This window comes from Echinococcus granulosus (genome assembly GCF_000524195.1).
Source record: "Echinococcus granulosus chromosome Unknown EG_S00122, whole genome shotgun sequence".
Classification (NCBI taxonomy): domain Eukaryota; kingdom Metazoa; phylum Platyhelminthes; class Cestoda; order Cyclophyllidea; family Taeniidae; genus Echinococcus; species Echinococcus granulosus.
Genome location: NW_020170502.1, coordinates 95,763 through 113,121, shown reverse-complemented (window position 1 = coordinate 113,121; position 17,359 = coordinate 95,763). Strand labels below are relative to the sequence as shown.

General features: G+C 43.0%; 3 protein-coding genes across 3 annotated transcripts; 1 reads left to right on the top strand and 2 right to left on the bottom strand. All coding sequences in view use genetic code 11, as the record gives it.

The window, feature by feature from the left end:
• Window positions 1-908: 908 nt before the first annotated feature.
• EGR_08877 (hypothetical protein) lies at window positions 909-2,862 on the top strand (the record flags this gene model as incomplete). Its single annotated transcript, XM_024498126.1, has 2 exons — window positions 909-1,116; window positions 2,780-2,862. The coding sequence occupies 2 exons, from the start codon at window positions 909-911 to the stop codon at window positions 2,860-2,862; spliced, it is 291 nt and encodes a 96-aa protein (XP_024347458.1).
• Window positions 2,863-3,678: 816 nt separating this feature from the next.
• On the bottom strand, window positions 3,679-6,489 carry EGR_08876 (hypothetical protein; the record flags this gene model as incomplete). Its single annotated transcript, XM_024498125.1, has 2 exons — window positions 3,679-3,777; window positions 4,411-6,489. The coding sequence occupies 2 exons, from the start codon at window positions 6,487-6,489 to the stop codon at window positions 3,679-3,681; spliced, it is 2,178 nt and encodes a 725-aa protein (XP_024347457.1).
• A 5,699-nt stretch (window positions 6,490-12,188) lies between these two features.
• On the bottom strand, window positions 12,189-17,359 carry EGR_08875 (hypothetical protein; the record flags this gene model as incomplete). The annotated part of the gene is made up of 4 exons (XM_024498124.1): window positions 12,189-12,400; window positions 12,746-12,831; window positions 14,805-14,943; window positions 17,272-17,359. 4 exons carry the CDS (start codon window positions 17,357-17,359, stop codon window positions 12,189-12,191), a joined length of 525 nt encoding a protein of 174 aa, XP_024347456.1.

The following is a 17,359-nucleotide window of genomic DNA, read 5'->3' as shown; positions in this document are numbered from 1 at the left end:
AGCTGTTTCCCCTCTGCTTGACTTGTGTTGTCTTGGTGTTTATTGAGCCGAAACGTGTGCCTAGTAAGGTTTTCTTCAATTTTAGGGAATTTTTGCAGAAATAATATTGAAAGATTGGGTTAATCTTATGCAAAAACGTGCTAAAACTAACTGTGACTGTGGGTTTGTTTTAATGAACTTCAACACGGCAGCACACAATTCAACTTGTCGATTCAATGCGGCTGTAGGGCCCTGCACCGCCAGTTGGCTCATACCACTCAATTCTTTGACTCGCTATTTAAAATACGTAAAGGAAATTAAACCACTGACTAAAAATTTAGATATTTTTTAGCAATTTGTTTTCGTAAATACAGTAGTCTGACTTTGGCATAATCAACTTTTCAGTCCAACACCTAGGATAATTCAAGCTCTAAAAAAAGGAGGGATGTGATTTCCGAGTAGCCAAGTCTCCTCCCTAAAATGTGGTGGTGGTTTGACGGAAATGGGTGCCTCTAAGTTAAAAGAACGAGATTTCGGCTAATCGTGTATGTCACATTTTTCGGGACAGGAAACTCCCCTCTCTCCCCCTCAAATCTCCCCTTTTTGTCTTTTTATTTTTATACATTAAATGTAAATATAAAGGAGTTGTTTCAGGTGACTTCTCAAGCACCTAGAGAGGAATTAAATGGATAGATGCGGTGTTTTGTCGCCGCTGTCATCCAGCGTCACCGCAGCACCCCCGGATGAGCACAAATGAGAAACAAATTAGCCGCCAATTCTGATTTTCTGTTTATTTCCCCTCTGGAAGCCAAAAGCAGTCCAATCCAGTCCACTCCACCTCCATTTCTTTTTGCCGTTTTTAATTTTCCATTGGTTGTCTATTATCAAACAATCGGGAATAGTAAAGGCGATAATTATCACCTAGGATGATGAGGAGGCAGCATCTGCCTCCCGTCCTCTTTCTCCCTTCCTCTCCCTCCTACTGCCTCTTTCGCATTCTAGCTAAAGCCCAGAATAACTTATGCATCTGCTTCGCGGCATGCGGTCTCAAGCGGCCTGGTGGAAGAAGATGGCCTCTTTGCTTTTTTACCTCGCTGACTCCGACTCCCGGCTCTTCGCCTTTCCGACGCCTCCGTGGTACTTCACAGGCAGTGGTGTATTTGGCCTTCGGATAAAGGAGAATATGGGGTGAATAGTCGTGTCTGCCGCGTCCCACCCACCCACCACACACACACACACAAAGAAATGGGAAGTGTTGCGTGGCATAGAAGTGGGTGATTCGTGCAGGAAAGAAGGTATTTTCCCTCACCTAACCACTATTGAAATACAGAAACCGTTTTTCACTACAAGTCAGTCATTTTAGTCAGTAGACAATCGAAAAATGCACGTTTTCATTAGGTATGCAGAAAAAAACGGAAAACAAGCCGCTTGCCCTGGAGGGTTATTGCCATCTGTTGGTGTAGAGTCCGTGGCAGACACATGATAAGCACATGCCACCACGACGCTCCCTTCCCACTTGATCTAGATGCCGACCAGCCACTGTCTGACCTAGAACAATGCCCTTGGCATGTTCATCGTTGATTAAATGAAAGAATGAATGACCTGAGCGCGAAAACAGTGACAAGTAACGAATTTTGAAGGAGAGGAAGAAGTGGAGCTTCATCTTTAACCAATTATTTGAGACGGTGTGGTGTTCTGCCACTGTATTCTGTCTCAATGCCGTACACAAAAGTACAGAGGAGAATCTCCCCTCCCCAATAAAACCGACTTAAATTCGCTAGGCAAAGCAGACGAGCTTGTGTCTCATCCACCGCGTTTGTTCAGCCAAAAGGAGCAGGCGGCCTGCTAGAGACTACAAAAGCCCACCACTTTACTGCTGGAATGGTGCATACCAGGCACCATGAGGTCGTAGGAAGTCGTTTCATCGAGGTACACAGAAACCTGGTGGACCGATTTGGGGTGGCCCGAAAACCCCCATCCCATATATCTGACTGCAAGTAATTTTAAAAATGTTGTGCTGGTGAAAAACAAATGCCTTATTTTCATTTAATTCTATTCATATTTTCTCCTCTTTGTTTTGAAGGTCAATTTCCCCTGTTCTTAAAATGACCGCTTTTATTTAACAGTTCAAAGAATAGCCTTAAGTTTAAAGCCTTTATGTAATGCATTTTTACTGCTCAGTAAGATGGAAAAGAAAGAATAAAGAAGGAAATAACTTTGACAGATTATCTACTTATGTGCGGATCAAAGAAGACTTTTCAGGAATTCCAATGCAGTTAAATTCCAAACGCACTTATTTTTAAATACACGGACATTCTTTAGGCAAAATATTAAGCAGTAGTTTTAAACATTTATTTTTGTGAAGGCTTAAAATATTATTTTGATACTTATTTTTCCTACAACAGTTGGGGAAAACTCTCTTCCTTAACATGTGTCATCATGTCAACTCACTCAACTCGGCGCTTGTGGGAACATGCAAATTGCTACATTTTTACAATCACTTGAAAAGTTATTTTTTGTTCCTCCTACTTGACAGCATTTTCATTCCTAATGTCGTGCTTTTTTTCTACCCAAAATGTGTTCATTGCCTGACAAGTAAACAACTTGTGCGCAGAGCGCCCCACTAATGTCAAAATTCATCGCGTCAGGGTGTGATCGAGTGGGTGTGAATGAGGCACTTTTCCTACCTTCAACTATCAAACTAAGTGCATTATTCCACGAAGAGAAGGAGGAAAGTATGCTGACGGGTTTGATAGCAAGCGAATAGCAAACTTCTAGTTTGTTTGGATGTACCTCTTAGGTGAGAAGCGGCCATCATGTGCGCCAACCTCACGAGAGGGCGCCTTTACCCCCGAGGGGGAAACGAACTCCAAATTCGTGTAACTTTGCCTCCTGTACTACCTTATAACCCCTAGCAGTGGATAATGTCCCCCTCTATCCATGGATGTGAAGGCAGAAGGAGAGGAGTGAAAAGCGGCTCTCCCAAGAACAATTCTTTTGTGGTGACCTCCTGACCCGAAACCGAGGTCCTTTTTAGGACCAGAGGGCATAAAAAGGAGATCGGACAATGCCATGAAGGAGATGGGTCATAGGCCTCTCATAGCACTTCTTACATTCTTCTTTCCTCTTTTCTTCCCTTTTTTCCTTCTACCTTATTCCTTACAGGTCTTCGTTTTGGGTCGATTCAGCTAGTGCGTGCGTCTGAACCTGTCACACCCACAGATGATCGTATTTACAGCCTACAAAAGGAAGGTCGCCCTAGATTTCCCATCTGTCTCCTTTGTTGTCAGAGATATAGTAAAGAAAAGTAGAAAGAGGAACTTCATTAAACCAATGCAGGTCAGAAAACTGTACGTTTCTTCTCAACGGGTTTAATTCGACCCTTGAGATGCCTTCAAAAAGAAGGAAAAGCAAGGGTAATCTTTAAAGAGTAACGCATCCCTTTTACCTGTACCCTTAAAATACTTCCTCAGAAAGACAACACTTTAAATCAACTTTTCTTCCGGATAGTTATTTTTCGGCTTTTCTGCATCCATCTCGACCTATTCCACACCAGGGAGGAAGCTTTGGTGGTGCAAATTTAAAATCTGCTGCGCTACTAATAAAATCCGAGGAGTTGACCCGTGCCAGAACATTACCACCCAAGACTATGTTTAAACTCGCCACTACTGTCACAAATACGTGTCATTTGGACTTCATCTAATTACCATAACTGACACTGTGGAAGTTGGTGTCATATGTCACCAATCGATTGGTTAGGGTCAAGGCGAGTGAACTGAACAAGTTGACTTCCTCTGCCTGGAGGATAAATAAATGGTTTTAAATCCAGAATGGCACAACTTTAAAGAGCTCCATTGTGACCATTTTTTGCCTCTTCAAAACTCCGGTAGTGACTTGAACGGATCGGATTGAGATGGCCTTTGCCGTGGGAGGGAAGTGTTTACAATTTCCCCGCCTCCAACGTCAAAGCCAGGAGGAATTAGAAAGTGGACATTCTAGTAGGTAAGTAAGTGGATTGGTGGGTGGATAAGGCTCACCCGCCATTATCAAAAACCTCTTTTCTGGATGAACGCAAAGTCAAGCTTAACGACTCAGAGCTTAAGCTCTAGGCAAAAAGTAGAGAGACTTTTCGGTAGTTTTTCCAGAGAATCATTCATAGTCATATCTCCACGGAGTTGCCAGAGCGATGTACTCTTGTGGTCCTTGTTCATTATTTATTTATGCCTAGAGCGATCATATCTTCTTTTTGCGTGAATTCTAAGCAGCTAACTTTAACTACTGTCTTCCCTTTTTCTACAGAAATTTGCAAATATATTTTTACTATTTTTAGGTGTAAAGGGCCAAGCTGCGGTTGTTTTACTACACTGTAAAGCGACAAGGTGCCGGTGCAATCGGGTGTAAAGTCTGAAAAAAGGAAGGGGCAGTACTCACCACTCCAATTTGATCCGATTTGGAGGAGATGGTCTTGAGCATAATCCGTCTTAAGTCTCCACCCTCCATAGTAGCAGTATAGCTATGACTTCTCTGACTCCCTGGCCGTGGATCCCAAATTCGACTGCTCGAGACTGCATTTCCAATGGTGCCTCCACTCCGCCTGCGAACTATGTGATGCGAAGTGAAGGCGCCCAAAGACCAGAGGTTAATCAAAAGGAGGCACGCCTGTCGCCGGAGTGCAGCTCCCAGGGGTGCTGGTGGAAGTGGATGACCGAGACCATTCCTTCCAAGGGGGGACGATGATCGCCTTCGAATTCGCCTACTCCCACCTCCGCCTCCACCGCTAAATCCAGTAAATGAACCAGTCTTCTTTTTGGATACACAACTAGACAAAGTAGCTGCTTCTGTCCGACTCCATCCATGCATCGGCCAGGCAAGAACGCACAACGCATGTCCGATGAAATTCTGTTGAGGTGAAAGAAATTCCATCCACTCAAATTCATCCAATCCATGATCTATCAACGTAGCTAGAATTCGCCATTCTATTAGGGGTTCTTCAAGATCTGCACCTATTGTTGGATCACCCTCAGCTCCGTGGCAGCACCACCCTGCTAGCCGACGTCCAGCACTTATTGCCAAGGCGTTGAAGGCCATGACAGAGTCGAGACGGTTGGCTGAAACTCCTGAAGACTGAAGCATACGTTCCAACTGGCTGAAGTGCTCAAAGAAGATCTCATTTCGAGGATCCAGTGGACTAGTGGGATAATTTGGGTAGTCAGAGTAGTCTGCATCCTGTCTACAGTGTTCACAATCCATGTGTGAAGCCTGACGCAGGAGACAGTGTGTACCAACAATTTCATATCCTGTAGCAAAGAAGTAATCCAGTATCGACTGATAGGTGTACGAACCACGCACCCAGAATGTTCGGTATGGCGTGGGACGTTTTCGATGTTGAGATGAATGCTCGTTGGCATTTGGACAACCGATGAGTACCACCGAATTAACCCCTCTGATGTGTGTGGAATGTGGAGATCGATTTGAGGGAGAGATGTCTCGACGTGGACTAGATTGAGCAGATTTCCAGGATCGTATGTCCAAAAAACTTCCAGTTACAGGACTGGAGACATCACTGCCGTTGCTGATGGTGCAGCTACTTCTAGTATTGTGGAGATTCGAGAAGGATACACTGAGCATCACGTTGGCAAATGGACGAAGTCGCTGCCGCAGTGAGTCTGGAAAATCGTCATGTTGAATTAGGTCCAATTCGCCAGATTTCCTGCGATGGCTTTCTGGTGTGCAGCACACACACGTCTGTGAGGCACACGGCGAATGTGTGAATCTTCCAGTGCAAGAGTTGATTATCTTGCGTCGAACGGGTTGTGGCTGACTGGGATTGTATACAGCTCCCTGGAAAGTCTCCTTTGTAGGATCCTCCCCTTCCTCCTGCTCTATCGCTTGAATGGTACACATTAGTCGTAGACACGACCACTCTCGACAATCCACAGCCCAAATCAGTGGACTGGAGGTCTGCTCGAACTCTGTTGTGCAGGTGCTGCCTTGCAGAGTGAAGTACAGTTGTCTTCTTGCAGTAATCCACTCATAGTCCGGTCTCGGAGGCATGGCTCTTCGATCCAAAATACTGCTTCCACAGTTAGTGCTTGGTGAGGTGGGCTTCTGGCTCGAGTTATCGTTGAGGAGATCCAAAATGTAACGCCTAAGGCAACAAGTATGCCCCATCTGAATGGCCGAGACAAGGCGAGCAGACTTCGACACCGAAGAGGTGTTGCATCCGGTGGTGGGGGAAATGTGTCTATGTCGACGCGGTGGAGACGGGGTTCTCGTGCTTCGAAACGGCAATTTGAGGTGTTGAGGTCCTTGAATGTCGTACAGCATTGACGCAGCCTCTGGCGTGGTATTACGATGCAACTGTCTCTCACTAAGTGTGCTTGTGTGTGTGTATCTGCGCCGGAATGTGAAAATGGGACCCGTTAAGCCGCTAAATGCTCGCTCGTCTGTCCACCTCTCTTTGCCTCCTCGCCTGCCCGTCCGCCTGTCTGTACCTCCACTAACGCGCATGTCCGCAGGCGTAGTAATAACTATACATCCAAGCTTTCACCTATCTCGTGCACACCTCCAGAGGAATGGAAGGTGAAGATGGGAAATCCCTTGTCATTTACATTAAACCGGTGTCATATATTTAACCGCCTAATGCTAGCGTCTCAGGTATCTGGACCATCCAGCGGTTCTGCGACTGGGAAAGTAATATTTGCCCTTTGTTTGACGTCGAGCCTAGTGTTTGACCATCACCGAAAAAAGCTTCCAATGAGCCGTTTTAGGGTGGATTTGCCTACCTACTGGGGGCTAAACACTAGTAAATAAAGTTGTTCGATTTGACCGCTGGAACGATTTGGCTCTATCGCAAGGTCACATGCAGGACAGACACCCGGGAGGGAGCTACACACTTTAACCGACTGACTACTATAAACTGGGGAAGGTAGGGATGTTTACCCACCCAAACTGTGTCAAATGTCTGACATCTCTGATTAAAGTTTCATGCATGGGTAGATTTCCTGTTCACTCTGCATTAGGGGTATCGTGACTGGCCCACGCAAAGCATACACATCGGAGATTTGACATGATGCTACAAGCAGTCCTTCCATAAAAGGTCCCGTTTTGATGTAAACATCTGGTTTTACAGAGGAAAAGCCGAGCACTTCAGGGGCAATCAATTAAGGTTAGACATAACTTTTAAAGTCCTGCCCGAAAAGAATGCTTTATAATTAGTGTGCAGATGAAGAAGAAGAAAGGTTATACCGCGAGGAGAGAAGTGGCGAAATCACGGCAGAAGGGAAATGTCCCTCGTTTGACCAGTTAATTAAGCGAATAGTAAGTACCCAAAGGTAAGTGCTTTTTCCGATAAAAAATCCCACTAATTAATTATGAAAATGGAAGAAACATCAAAAGAATTGATTACAGCTCCAAAAGAGGCACAATTTATAGAAGGGAGAAAAATTCACTACCAGTCAGCAGTCACGATGTGTTGCAATTCGTTTTGAAGGAGGGAAAGCTTGTACTTTCTAATAGTTCCTGTTTTTCCTCTTCTTCCTCTCCTTTTCCTTCCTCTTCTCCCTTTCCTTCTTTTGTCTTTATCCCAGTTTTGGAAGTCATCAAAACGCACCATGTAATCCAGGCTCTGGGAGCAGTTAATTCCTACGCCGGAAGAAATCTTAAGCTTGCATATACCTCCCTCTCCTACGGTTTGGACAAGAAAGGTAGTAAAAGCTTTTGATGTACCCAGAACTCCGCTTTCACTTCTTTTACTTGGGTCCCCGAGCTCCACGTGTGTCAGGCAATAGTGAGTGAATTGGCGCTTTCACATTGTCCCCTGGAATGTCTCCTCCAGGGCTAAAACCACCTTCCCCAAAGCTCGTCAATTAGAAGGTGCGGTCTTTTGCAATGCACTGGATTTTGTGGGGTGATATCACCCTCTAAATCCTCAAAATCCCTTAATTTGGTAGAGGGGCGTGGAGGGGGGTCGGTTTTCTCCTCTGGTGAATAAAAGGAAGGCTTCGTGGAGTTCGAGTGTGCCGTGACCTTTTACGGAGCCCTGCGGTCACGAGCGGAAGTTATAGAGAAATGACATCCTATGGGCAAGTAAAGTGATAGATTAAAAAACGAATGCTTTAGAAACGCGCCGACTTTGTTCTTGTGTGCTTTTGCACAGGAGCCTTAAAAGCATGACTGAACGAAGGACTGGATTAGGAATAAGTCAATTTTAAACATGAAAATTAAATGTGCATTTCCAGAGGCAAATATTAACAAAATAAAAGTAAATGAGGCGATTTTGAGCTTGTTTTATTGCTTAAATTAACTACTTAAAAATGTTGATGTGGTTGTCGGTAGAGCCTACTGAAATGATTTAAGTCGACTCAAAAGTGACGTGGCTTCTTGTTGGTTTTGTAATGCAGCATTTTGAGATGGTGCAGTGCAAAAAATGTGTATTGGGTGTGATTTAAGCCTCTCTCCATTCACCAACCTTTAACAAGTCGGATCTACTAAAGAGAGAAGTTTTTCATCTATGTCTTAGTTTATAGGGTTTCGGGGAGGTGGGGATGACAGGCAACAGCAACGTTTCTAATCAAATGACCTAAATCAGTGAAACCCCTTTGAAAAGGAAGCAACCAATGATGCATGCATCAGGTTGTGGAAAAAACCCCCACTCCCTCCTCCCCACCAGGCAAGGCATGACCTCATATCGCCTGTCACACAGCCTACTTGTGAGAAGATTTGTACTTTGTTTTAGATGGCAGCAAGATTTCGCCTCATCCTTGACCTCGTTTTCATACCTAAGTGATTGTTATCACCTCTCGTTCACAGTGGCAACAGCAGTTGGGACGGTAGAGGTGAAGTGAACTAGAAACGGAGGCACCGACGGTCAAGTCTTGGGAATCTAGCAACAGAGCACTCCAGCGGTAAAGGGGAATCCTAACTTGCTTGTTCCCATTGGGAAAGGCGTAAAATTTTAACAATCCATTTACAATCATCCGACTCGTTTACTGTCCTCTTCTTCGGTAAATAACCTATCAAGCCAACTTAACCACCCGCTTGACCTTTGGGTTATTAAGAAAGACATTCTTGTCAAAAAGAAGGAAAAAAATCAGGAATTTATTCATTAAGAATTCACTGAGGTAATTAAAAAGGACCTCTCCAAGTGGTCTGGTCTGGTCCGGTTTAGTCCGATGTGGCCTGATCTGACCCCATACAGTCTGGCTTATCATGGCCTGACCCACCTTCCGTGACTAAAGCCATAAATGGACACATTCGGCCAAGACACGCCATGCAATTGGATCTAGCACCAAATAATTTTCGATCCATAAATTCTTTAAATTAAAAAAATTTGATTTTTAAAAGGTTGATCAGAAAAATAAAGCTTGTGGCGGAAAAATTAAGTGCCCTTATCAAACGATTAATCTTCGTACCCCTTTATTGTTCTTTTCTTAAATTGTTTTACAGTTTTGGAGGTAAATTTTCCAGTTAAAAAGTACAAGAATTTTATGCTGTCTATTTTTATTTCTAAGACCGACATAATTTATTCATAGATTGCACTGAATTTGAACCCCCACCCTGAGGCAGTTTTCAAAGGGGTCATTTAAAACAACGTCCGAAAAAAACAGCCTCTCGTTTTTTCCGACTTTAAGTTTACTTCTACTCCTTTTTTGGCCAAAAGTGGCGTGGAAGTAAAAATTGTCGCGTTGATGGAATGGGATGCGGTGCCTGGTGGGGGCGGACATAAAAAAGTCAACTCATCGGTGGTCGTTGGTAAGGGCCCCTTTGAGAGGACAGGCAACCACAGTAACATGTCATCCTCCAAGGCGGGAGATTCAGTTGCCCTACCAGAAGACTCAAACGGCTCCAGACACGCAAGAGGAACAGGTGGCGGAGATTAATAAGTCCGTGTGGTTGAATGTGCCCCTGTTTCCATTTCCATCTCAGCCGTAGAATGACAGTAACGTGCTCCACTTAGCCACCCCCAAGATGATGCGGTCGAGGAAGGCAAACACTGCCACGAATTTAGCCAAAAGGTCCTAAATAAAACAAAGGCATATTTAAACAATTTCCAGATCATTTTGTATTTTGTAAGATCCCAAGACTATTTGCTACAAGTATATTCAAGCCCGTCAGTTGTCAGGCGCCGGGAGCCTGACGTGACTCGAACTGGCCTGCTTCACAAACCGATTTTAATCCGATTCCGAAGTTGTGGTATTTAAAGAAAAAAAACTAGTCTGACGTAGAAGAAAGGTGTAACGGATTAGCGTAGCTGCAAAATGTTGATAAAGATGTGCAATTCTTGTGTTGAATCACTCGACAATGCATCGCATTTATCAAATCTCAAATCCAAGTAGTAGTGTAGGACGAGTGCTAAAATCATCCGCACTCCAAAAGGCATAGTTGCCTGCTGTGATAACGATCACCTTTGCTTTCCTGCATTAGACGGTCATGCACGAAGTAAAGTGTTCAGAAGTAAAGCGACATACCGGAATTTCTTCTCTTTCAAGTGATATTTTTCAGGACTCTGATCCGGCAAGATTGGGGCTCCTTTTGAAGGGACGCTATGGAGTAGTGACGATTATTTTAACTAGCAAATATCTCAAGATACCTTCTGTACTTTCCAACTGTAATCCATAAAAATCCATTTGAACAGACTTGATGGCGGTGTACGTCGCTGCTGAAAAATAATAAGTAGCATGTGCCACTTCACAGTCATTTTGTCGGGAAAGGTTTGTAGTAAAGATGGTACATATGATGAAGTAAATGCAGAGAATTTTTTTGAGAAAACCACTTTTGCACCCTGCTCGGTAAAATTAGTTCTGTCCAAATTTTAGAACCTCTATTTTATCATATTTTTTTAATTTTTTTGAATTTGTCCATCAAACATATTTAAAAATCAAATATTAAATAATTTTACACTGACTTCTTAAAAGACACTAAATACCACCTTGGAGATGTCTATTTGGAAATAATTTATGATTATGAATTGGTAGGTGACTTCATCAGGTTTATTTAAGTGTACAATAAGTGACAATGGTTCTCCTGGGACGTCCAGAGGGGCTGGGAGGCTTTGGAGCCTAACCGAAAGTCTAGATCGTCGAAACGGAAGTGCAGAACCACGAGGCCTAAGAAACCCTCTCTTATCCCGCTATATATGGTCTCCCTTATGCGTAGGCAGGTGCTGTTCAATTAATGTTTTCAAAACAATTTCAAGTTGGGAATGGCGGTCGTTGGGTTTTTGCGGAGATGAGCACCTCCTTGAATCCAACGTTGGTAATACATTTCACAGACTCCATCGCATCTATGATTTGCATCGTGCACGGAAGTTGGGTTTAGTGAGTTTTTTTCTGCTCAAGGCTGCACAACGCCCTATGATGGGGGGGAGCACCTCAAGCGACACTCGCCATTCCTAAGTCCTTCCATCGGGAAGCATTTCACGGTTGCCTGGACATCATAAATATGCCCCATTTAACCTTTAAAACCACCCGGACATTGTGGCAGCAATCCACTGGGAATTATCAATGCCCTTAAGTTATTAATTACCTCCTCGCAAAACCCGAGGCCATAGGGATTGCCAAGCGTGGGCCTGACCTCACTAAACCCTTGATTGTCAGTCCTCCCAGACTTATTAACCCTCAATGCATCTCTACTTTTGCTGTAACCAGTCGCGTCTCCGAAATTTCCGTTCAGTTCGATAGAGGTCACTTACCACCGCCGCGCTATACCCCCACAATCGTCCGGAAATGCTGATGGGGACATAAAACTCACAGGGACTAAAGGGTCCAGGAATTCAAATATGCGTTTAAAACAAAGTTTTGCAGAAACTTGCGCTTCATTCGCCCTTAGCTTGATGTTACCTTTCTCCCCGAAGCCCGCTGACGATCAAGCAGAGTATTTTCTTGATGTTATTAAAATGACGCGTCAGACTTCCAACACAAAACAAAATCAAGTCGAGTTTTGGCACCTTCTTCCATTTTGCAGTCAAAGACTCTTAGGTGGAAAGGTTTCATGTCTAAAGGGAGGAAGTACAATCAAATGGGACCTTAATATAGCTAAAATAGGTCAAAATCAAAGCTATTAAGGTAGCTATAGCAAAATAGGCTCAGAAATCACAAGACATTGGATGCAACAGTTGATCAGTGGGTAAATTGATAGATAAATGGAGGGATGGACGGGAAGAGGATGGAAGGGGGATGCGTGTATGATGAATGCTTGACAGGAAGGAGTTATGCGATGTGTACGAGGGGGAGAAGGGGGAGGAGGAGGAGGGGACTGACGATGGAGAGAAATGAGGCGGCTGCGTGACCTACGCCGTTGCACGCTTCACCTCCACACACGCACATCTCCGTCCAACGGCCTTGCGACATCGTCATCACACACTTCTGCTCGTCGAGATTCATTCCAGAACTGGCACAGAAGCGACGCACTAATTTGACCTCTACAATCAACAAACTTTTTAGAGAAAAAAAAACAGTCTTTGTATCCGCTTTGTGTGAACACCGTGCCTAAGTGAAAAATTCCATTGAAATCTGAGGAAATAAGTAGTGTAAGCACTACGGCGAGCAAATTTGGGAACTACTAAAGTCTTTTTGGTCACCCGATGAGGTAAGGTAGCAGTAGTGGCGAAAAGGACTTAAAATTACAAAAGTAGTTTAAAAGAGTGCTCCAAAAATGCACAAGTCTAGTGTTTGACACTAGAGCTTCTGTTTTTGCTCCTTTGTTCCAAGCTTTGGAGGTTATTTTAAGTCAAGCGCTGTAATGTATCTACGAAATGAAAACAAACCTCTTTCTCCACCGAAATTGATCTGCTGATAGGACTTTGTAACGAGTTTCCCACAACCTCGTGGTTTAAATATTTCCGTCTCCTCGCTAAGAAAAATAAGCAAAAGGGAATAAAAATTTGGAGATTATTTCGGGAAATGTAAGTTTTCCGGTTAGTGGGTAAAATTTTTATTTGAATTATGCTAGCTAGTAAGAATCTGATTCTGTACCATCTAATCTTAAGTTTGCCATTCATGTGTTACTTTTGTTGGGCCGCAAAAGGAAGCTTCTTCTGCAATACAAATCTGATTTTGTAGAGGATAGGCTGCTGTGTTTGGAGTTGCTACTTAAAATAATTCAGTAAGAAACAAAAGTAGGCTTTGCTAGTGGCAGTTAAAAAGGCCAAAAAATATGTCCGCTTGTGTTGTTTCTGCCTCCACTGCGTTGATAGCCAGCTTTACAGGTGTGACTTCCACCGCCTCTAACTCCATCTGGTGATCCACCGTTTCACATAACCAAATTTTCACCACTGGTGCTGCCACCCCCGCTTACTCCACCGATAGTTTTGCTGTCTTTAGTTTTGCCTCCCTGCTACTTGTGGGGACAGATGCTGTTGGGATTTGATTCGAAGCAAATAAGATACAGGTCTTCGAGTACATTTTCTAGATAATGTGGGCTCAATCAGAGCACCGTGTCTGTGTTCACTTCCTGTGTTGACCCAATTTTCCTGTATTTGCTGTTTAAATTATCTTTGGCCCTACTGTGGATGACATTTTGCCTTGAGAAACAACAAAACACACTCCCCTAGCTCCAACAACCCCCATTAGGGGCCAATTTTTATTTCTCAATCATCTGTTCCCTTTCACGCGAAATTAGCTGAGCCGAGAAAGCCTAGGATCAGAGATCTAAGGAGACTGAGGATGAGAGTGAGGCAGAAACTCCTCTGCATCATAACGAAAGAGCAAAGCTACTCGTGAATTGCTTGGTTGTTCCACAAACATAAGTGTTACTTGTGTACGTTCGAGTGTGTCGAGTACACAGCTTCAAGCCGCAGTTGCCATTAAATCGTGAGCAGATGGAAGCCTCCTAGTGAGCAACCTCGTCTTTAGTCCATGAAGCAGGTGATGAGGTGATTTGGTCCTTAGAAGTGTGACGATAGTAATCGCATAGCTTGGGGATAAAGGAGGACAATTTCGGATGCTACAAAAAGTACATTAATCCTCTGTCCGTCCGTCGGTCAGTAGCACATGAAAGAGGCGAAGATCGGGCTGATAAACCATGAGCTCATATGCTTGCTTTCCATCCCGGTTATAGCAGAAAGAACAATTCCAGAGCTCTGACATGTTTCGGTGATGATATATAATTTGTTAAGATGAAAACCACGGGTCGTCGAAAGCAAATAGTTTAACTCATTTCCAGATAATTCGTTTTACCACATCATTTTCTTTAAATACCCAACAAGAGGATTTGAAGACAGTTTCCTGGTGCTTAGAAGTCGAAGTAAAAGTAACTCTCTAAGCAGACAAGCTTAGGTCTTCCCCCCCTTACTTCATGACGCAAGAGAGGTAGAAGAGAGCGGCCGTGAAGACCATTGTACTGAGAGAATGACGTATATCCCGGGGTTTTGTGATGGATAAATATAAACAATCGCAACAGGTAATTGCGGTGGACCATTTCAAAAAACCAGGTGACCTCTTTGATCGGCTAAGCCATCGTCAAAGGCAGGTTGTTCAAGATGCAGCACTCCAGTGATTTAAAGAAGAAGGTTTATCCCCCCCTTGGTCATTTGTTTCACTCCAAATTTTGGTTTCTTCAGGGTTTAAGGCTCGGCCACCGTGCTTGTGCCGGGCTTCTCAGCATCCGAGCCATGCCAGTAGCCGCACAGCCCTTCTATACGTCGGCAGGACACTTTCTATCCTAGCATTATGACTTCTCTTGGCTTCAGATAACCGTTGGGGGTACAATTACCACAAAAAACTCGCATGAGGAAGCTTTTTAATGAATTTGAAGTGAAAAAGGCGGAAAAATAAATCCATCCCCAAAAAAGTGCATTTTCTGCTATTTTTATGATAAAAACTGACCACAGTTGAAGGAGATCCTCCGTCGGCTCCTCGCACCTCATGTTCTCAATCTTCCATTGAACGTACGTCCTATTGGTCAAGTTCATCGATCCCGGCTCACAAACATAGCAACTGAGATTGTTGCTGTAGGGCGTAAAACCTTTGCAGACAGAAGTGGGTGCATTTACTTCGTGAATTTTGGCAATGGAAAAAGTCACACACTGTTGGCACTTCCGCCTTACTTAGTCCATGGCCCCTTACTTTCCCCCTCGAGGTTTGGGTAAGAGTGAAAAAATGGGAGAATTTATTGCACAGGAGCAGTTAAAAATCACTGAACCTTCCAAAAAACTGTGCTTTAGTACTTTACTTAAGGGATAAAGAAGAATAGTTGGTGCTTTTTGATTGGCTTATAAAACAATGTGAGTAACACACTAAAGGCTCATTTAATATGCAAACCTATGCACTTTAACCTACTTGCAATTTTACAATGTAAATGTGCAAAAGCGTTAAAAGGTAGTCCTTCCTATCTGTAATCACATACTTCGATTTTTTAAGTGATTTATCCACTCAGAAATAAGGACACAAATAAGCCCCTACTGATATCCAGATTCAGTAGCATTGTGAGGTGGGAAGTTATTACACTTTTTAGCGAAATAATTGCATCTTAGCGAAAATTAATGGCAACAAAATGGATGGGTGCATTCTTTGGTTTGAGTGCACGTCAAAACACGCCAACTTTCACCTAGTGAGAGAACCACCCGGCGACGGCCTTAGACTCTCGGTGGTTCTTCACGCTAAAAATGAAGAATTGTTCTCGATGAGACCGATTAATACTACTTCAGGGAAGATCTGAACAGTACAAAACATCGAAATGGAATGAAAACATTTTTCCAGAGAGGAGGATATTGGATGTAAATGGCTAAAATACGCGCCGACTCGTTGCACCCTAATTTGGCCAAAGTGCGCGATAAGTGACGATAAGAGGAGATCGAGTTTGCATCCCACTTTAGAGAGTTCTAGCGTCAAAAGGCGAGTGACGCTTTAAAAATATTCACCTTGAAGAACACCACTGCCTCCTTAACATTTTTTCCTGACAGATCTACTACTACCAGGAAGCTGCATTCCTTATCATCAATGCGGCCGAAACAGCAGAATGCCTGCGCACGACCCCAGAGAAGGCGCGCATATCAATAAGGGTGATCTTTACAGACTTGATGTTTCTTCTAATGCACTTGCAAATGCACGAGCTATCCCTCCTTCGCGACTCATGCTTCCATCTTGAAACGCGACGGTCCGTCAATTCCACCAAGCATTGATGGCTAATTTTTTGGATAAGGTGTATTCCTATTATGCGAATGGATTACTCTGATGTAGGCCAGAATTTTGTTACTTGACCGGACTTCTTACCATCCATAGTCTTGTGCAAAACAGCAATAAAAAATAACCTGAGTTAATGTTGCACATTAATTTTTACGATATAAGAACTGTATTGGCGCAAAAAAATTACAGAAGCAGTGCATTTTTTGGAATTGCAGCAGCTTCAAGGAACCGATTTTTTTTTCATTGTTTAATTTAGTTCCACTGCATTACTGTGGTAGCACTTGTATGAACAAAATAGGCTAATATTAATAACTACAAAAACTAAAAAGGCCACTTTTAACGCCTCCAGGTTATTTGCTTTATTATTTTTGAAGCGCTTAGTCATAAAGCCTATCATTTGAGAGACTTTGCATTATTTGAATTTTACAAACGTTATGGAGAATAATGAACACTGAATAATACAATGGATCGAAAAATTTGACGTATGAACCGGCGTGATTTCTAAATAGCTCTATTTTCGATATTTCCTGACCGTTTTCCTTGAATGCTTAAGACAATTTTATGGGTTATGTTTACATGTTTGGCCAAAACCACAAATCACTTCTAGAGGAGAAAATAGCTGCAGTACCTTCTGTCAATCATTTTTACTCATGCAAAAATTTCCCATCACGCGACTCCTACCGACACGGAAGACTCCATTTTCTGATAAAATGGACTCAAAGTAGTTGTGCAATGTCTCAATTAATATTGAACTTCCAGACGAGATTCCGAATAATTTATGCACAAACTTAAACACCCTATTGTTTTTAATAAAACTAAATTTTTTTAGTAAACCACTAATTTAATTTTAAGGCACGCAATGATGGCATAAAATTAGACTTCCCAACTGAATATTTAATTCAGCTTTTGTAAAACACCATGAAGTAAATTAAAATGAAAGATTTAGTATCCACTTTTTTGGTACTTTAATACAACAAAACCCCTTTTAAAAAGTATTCTACATAACCTATTTTAGATTAGGATAATCCGTTCCCTGACATTTTGCAAGTGGTATCTAGGCCTCCAGACGCATGGTACCTTCATCAGACCGGCTTTTCTATTTAGTTCTGAGCAAAATGTAAAACGGCATTTAACTCAAATTATGGCTTGACAATATCTAATCACTCACTTCGTTCATAGGAGGTGAGACTAACTGCGCAGGTGGTAAGTAATCCTAGGGAGATAAGGACACCAAGGTAGTGCATCTGGAGATTCAT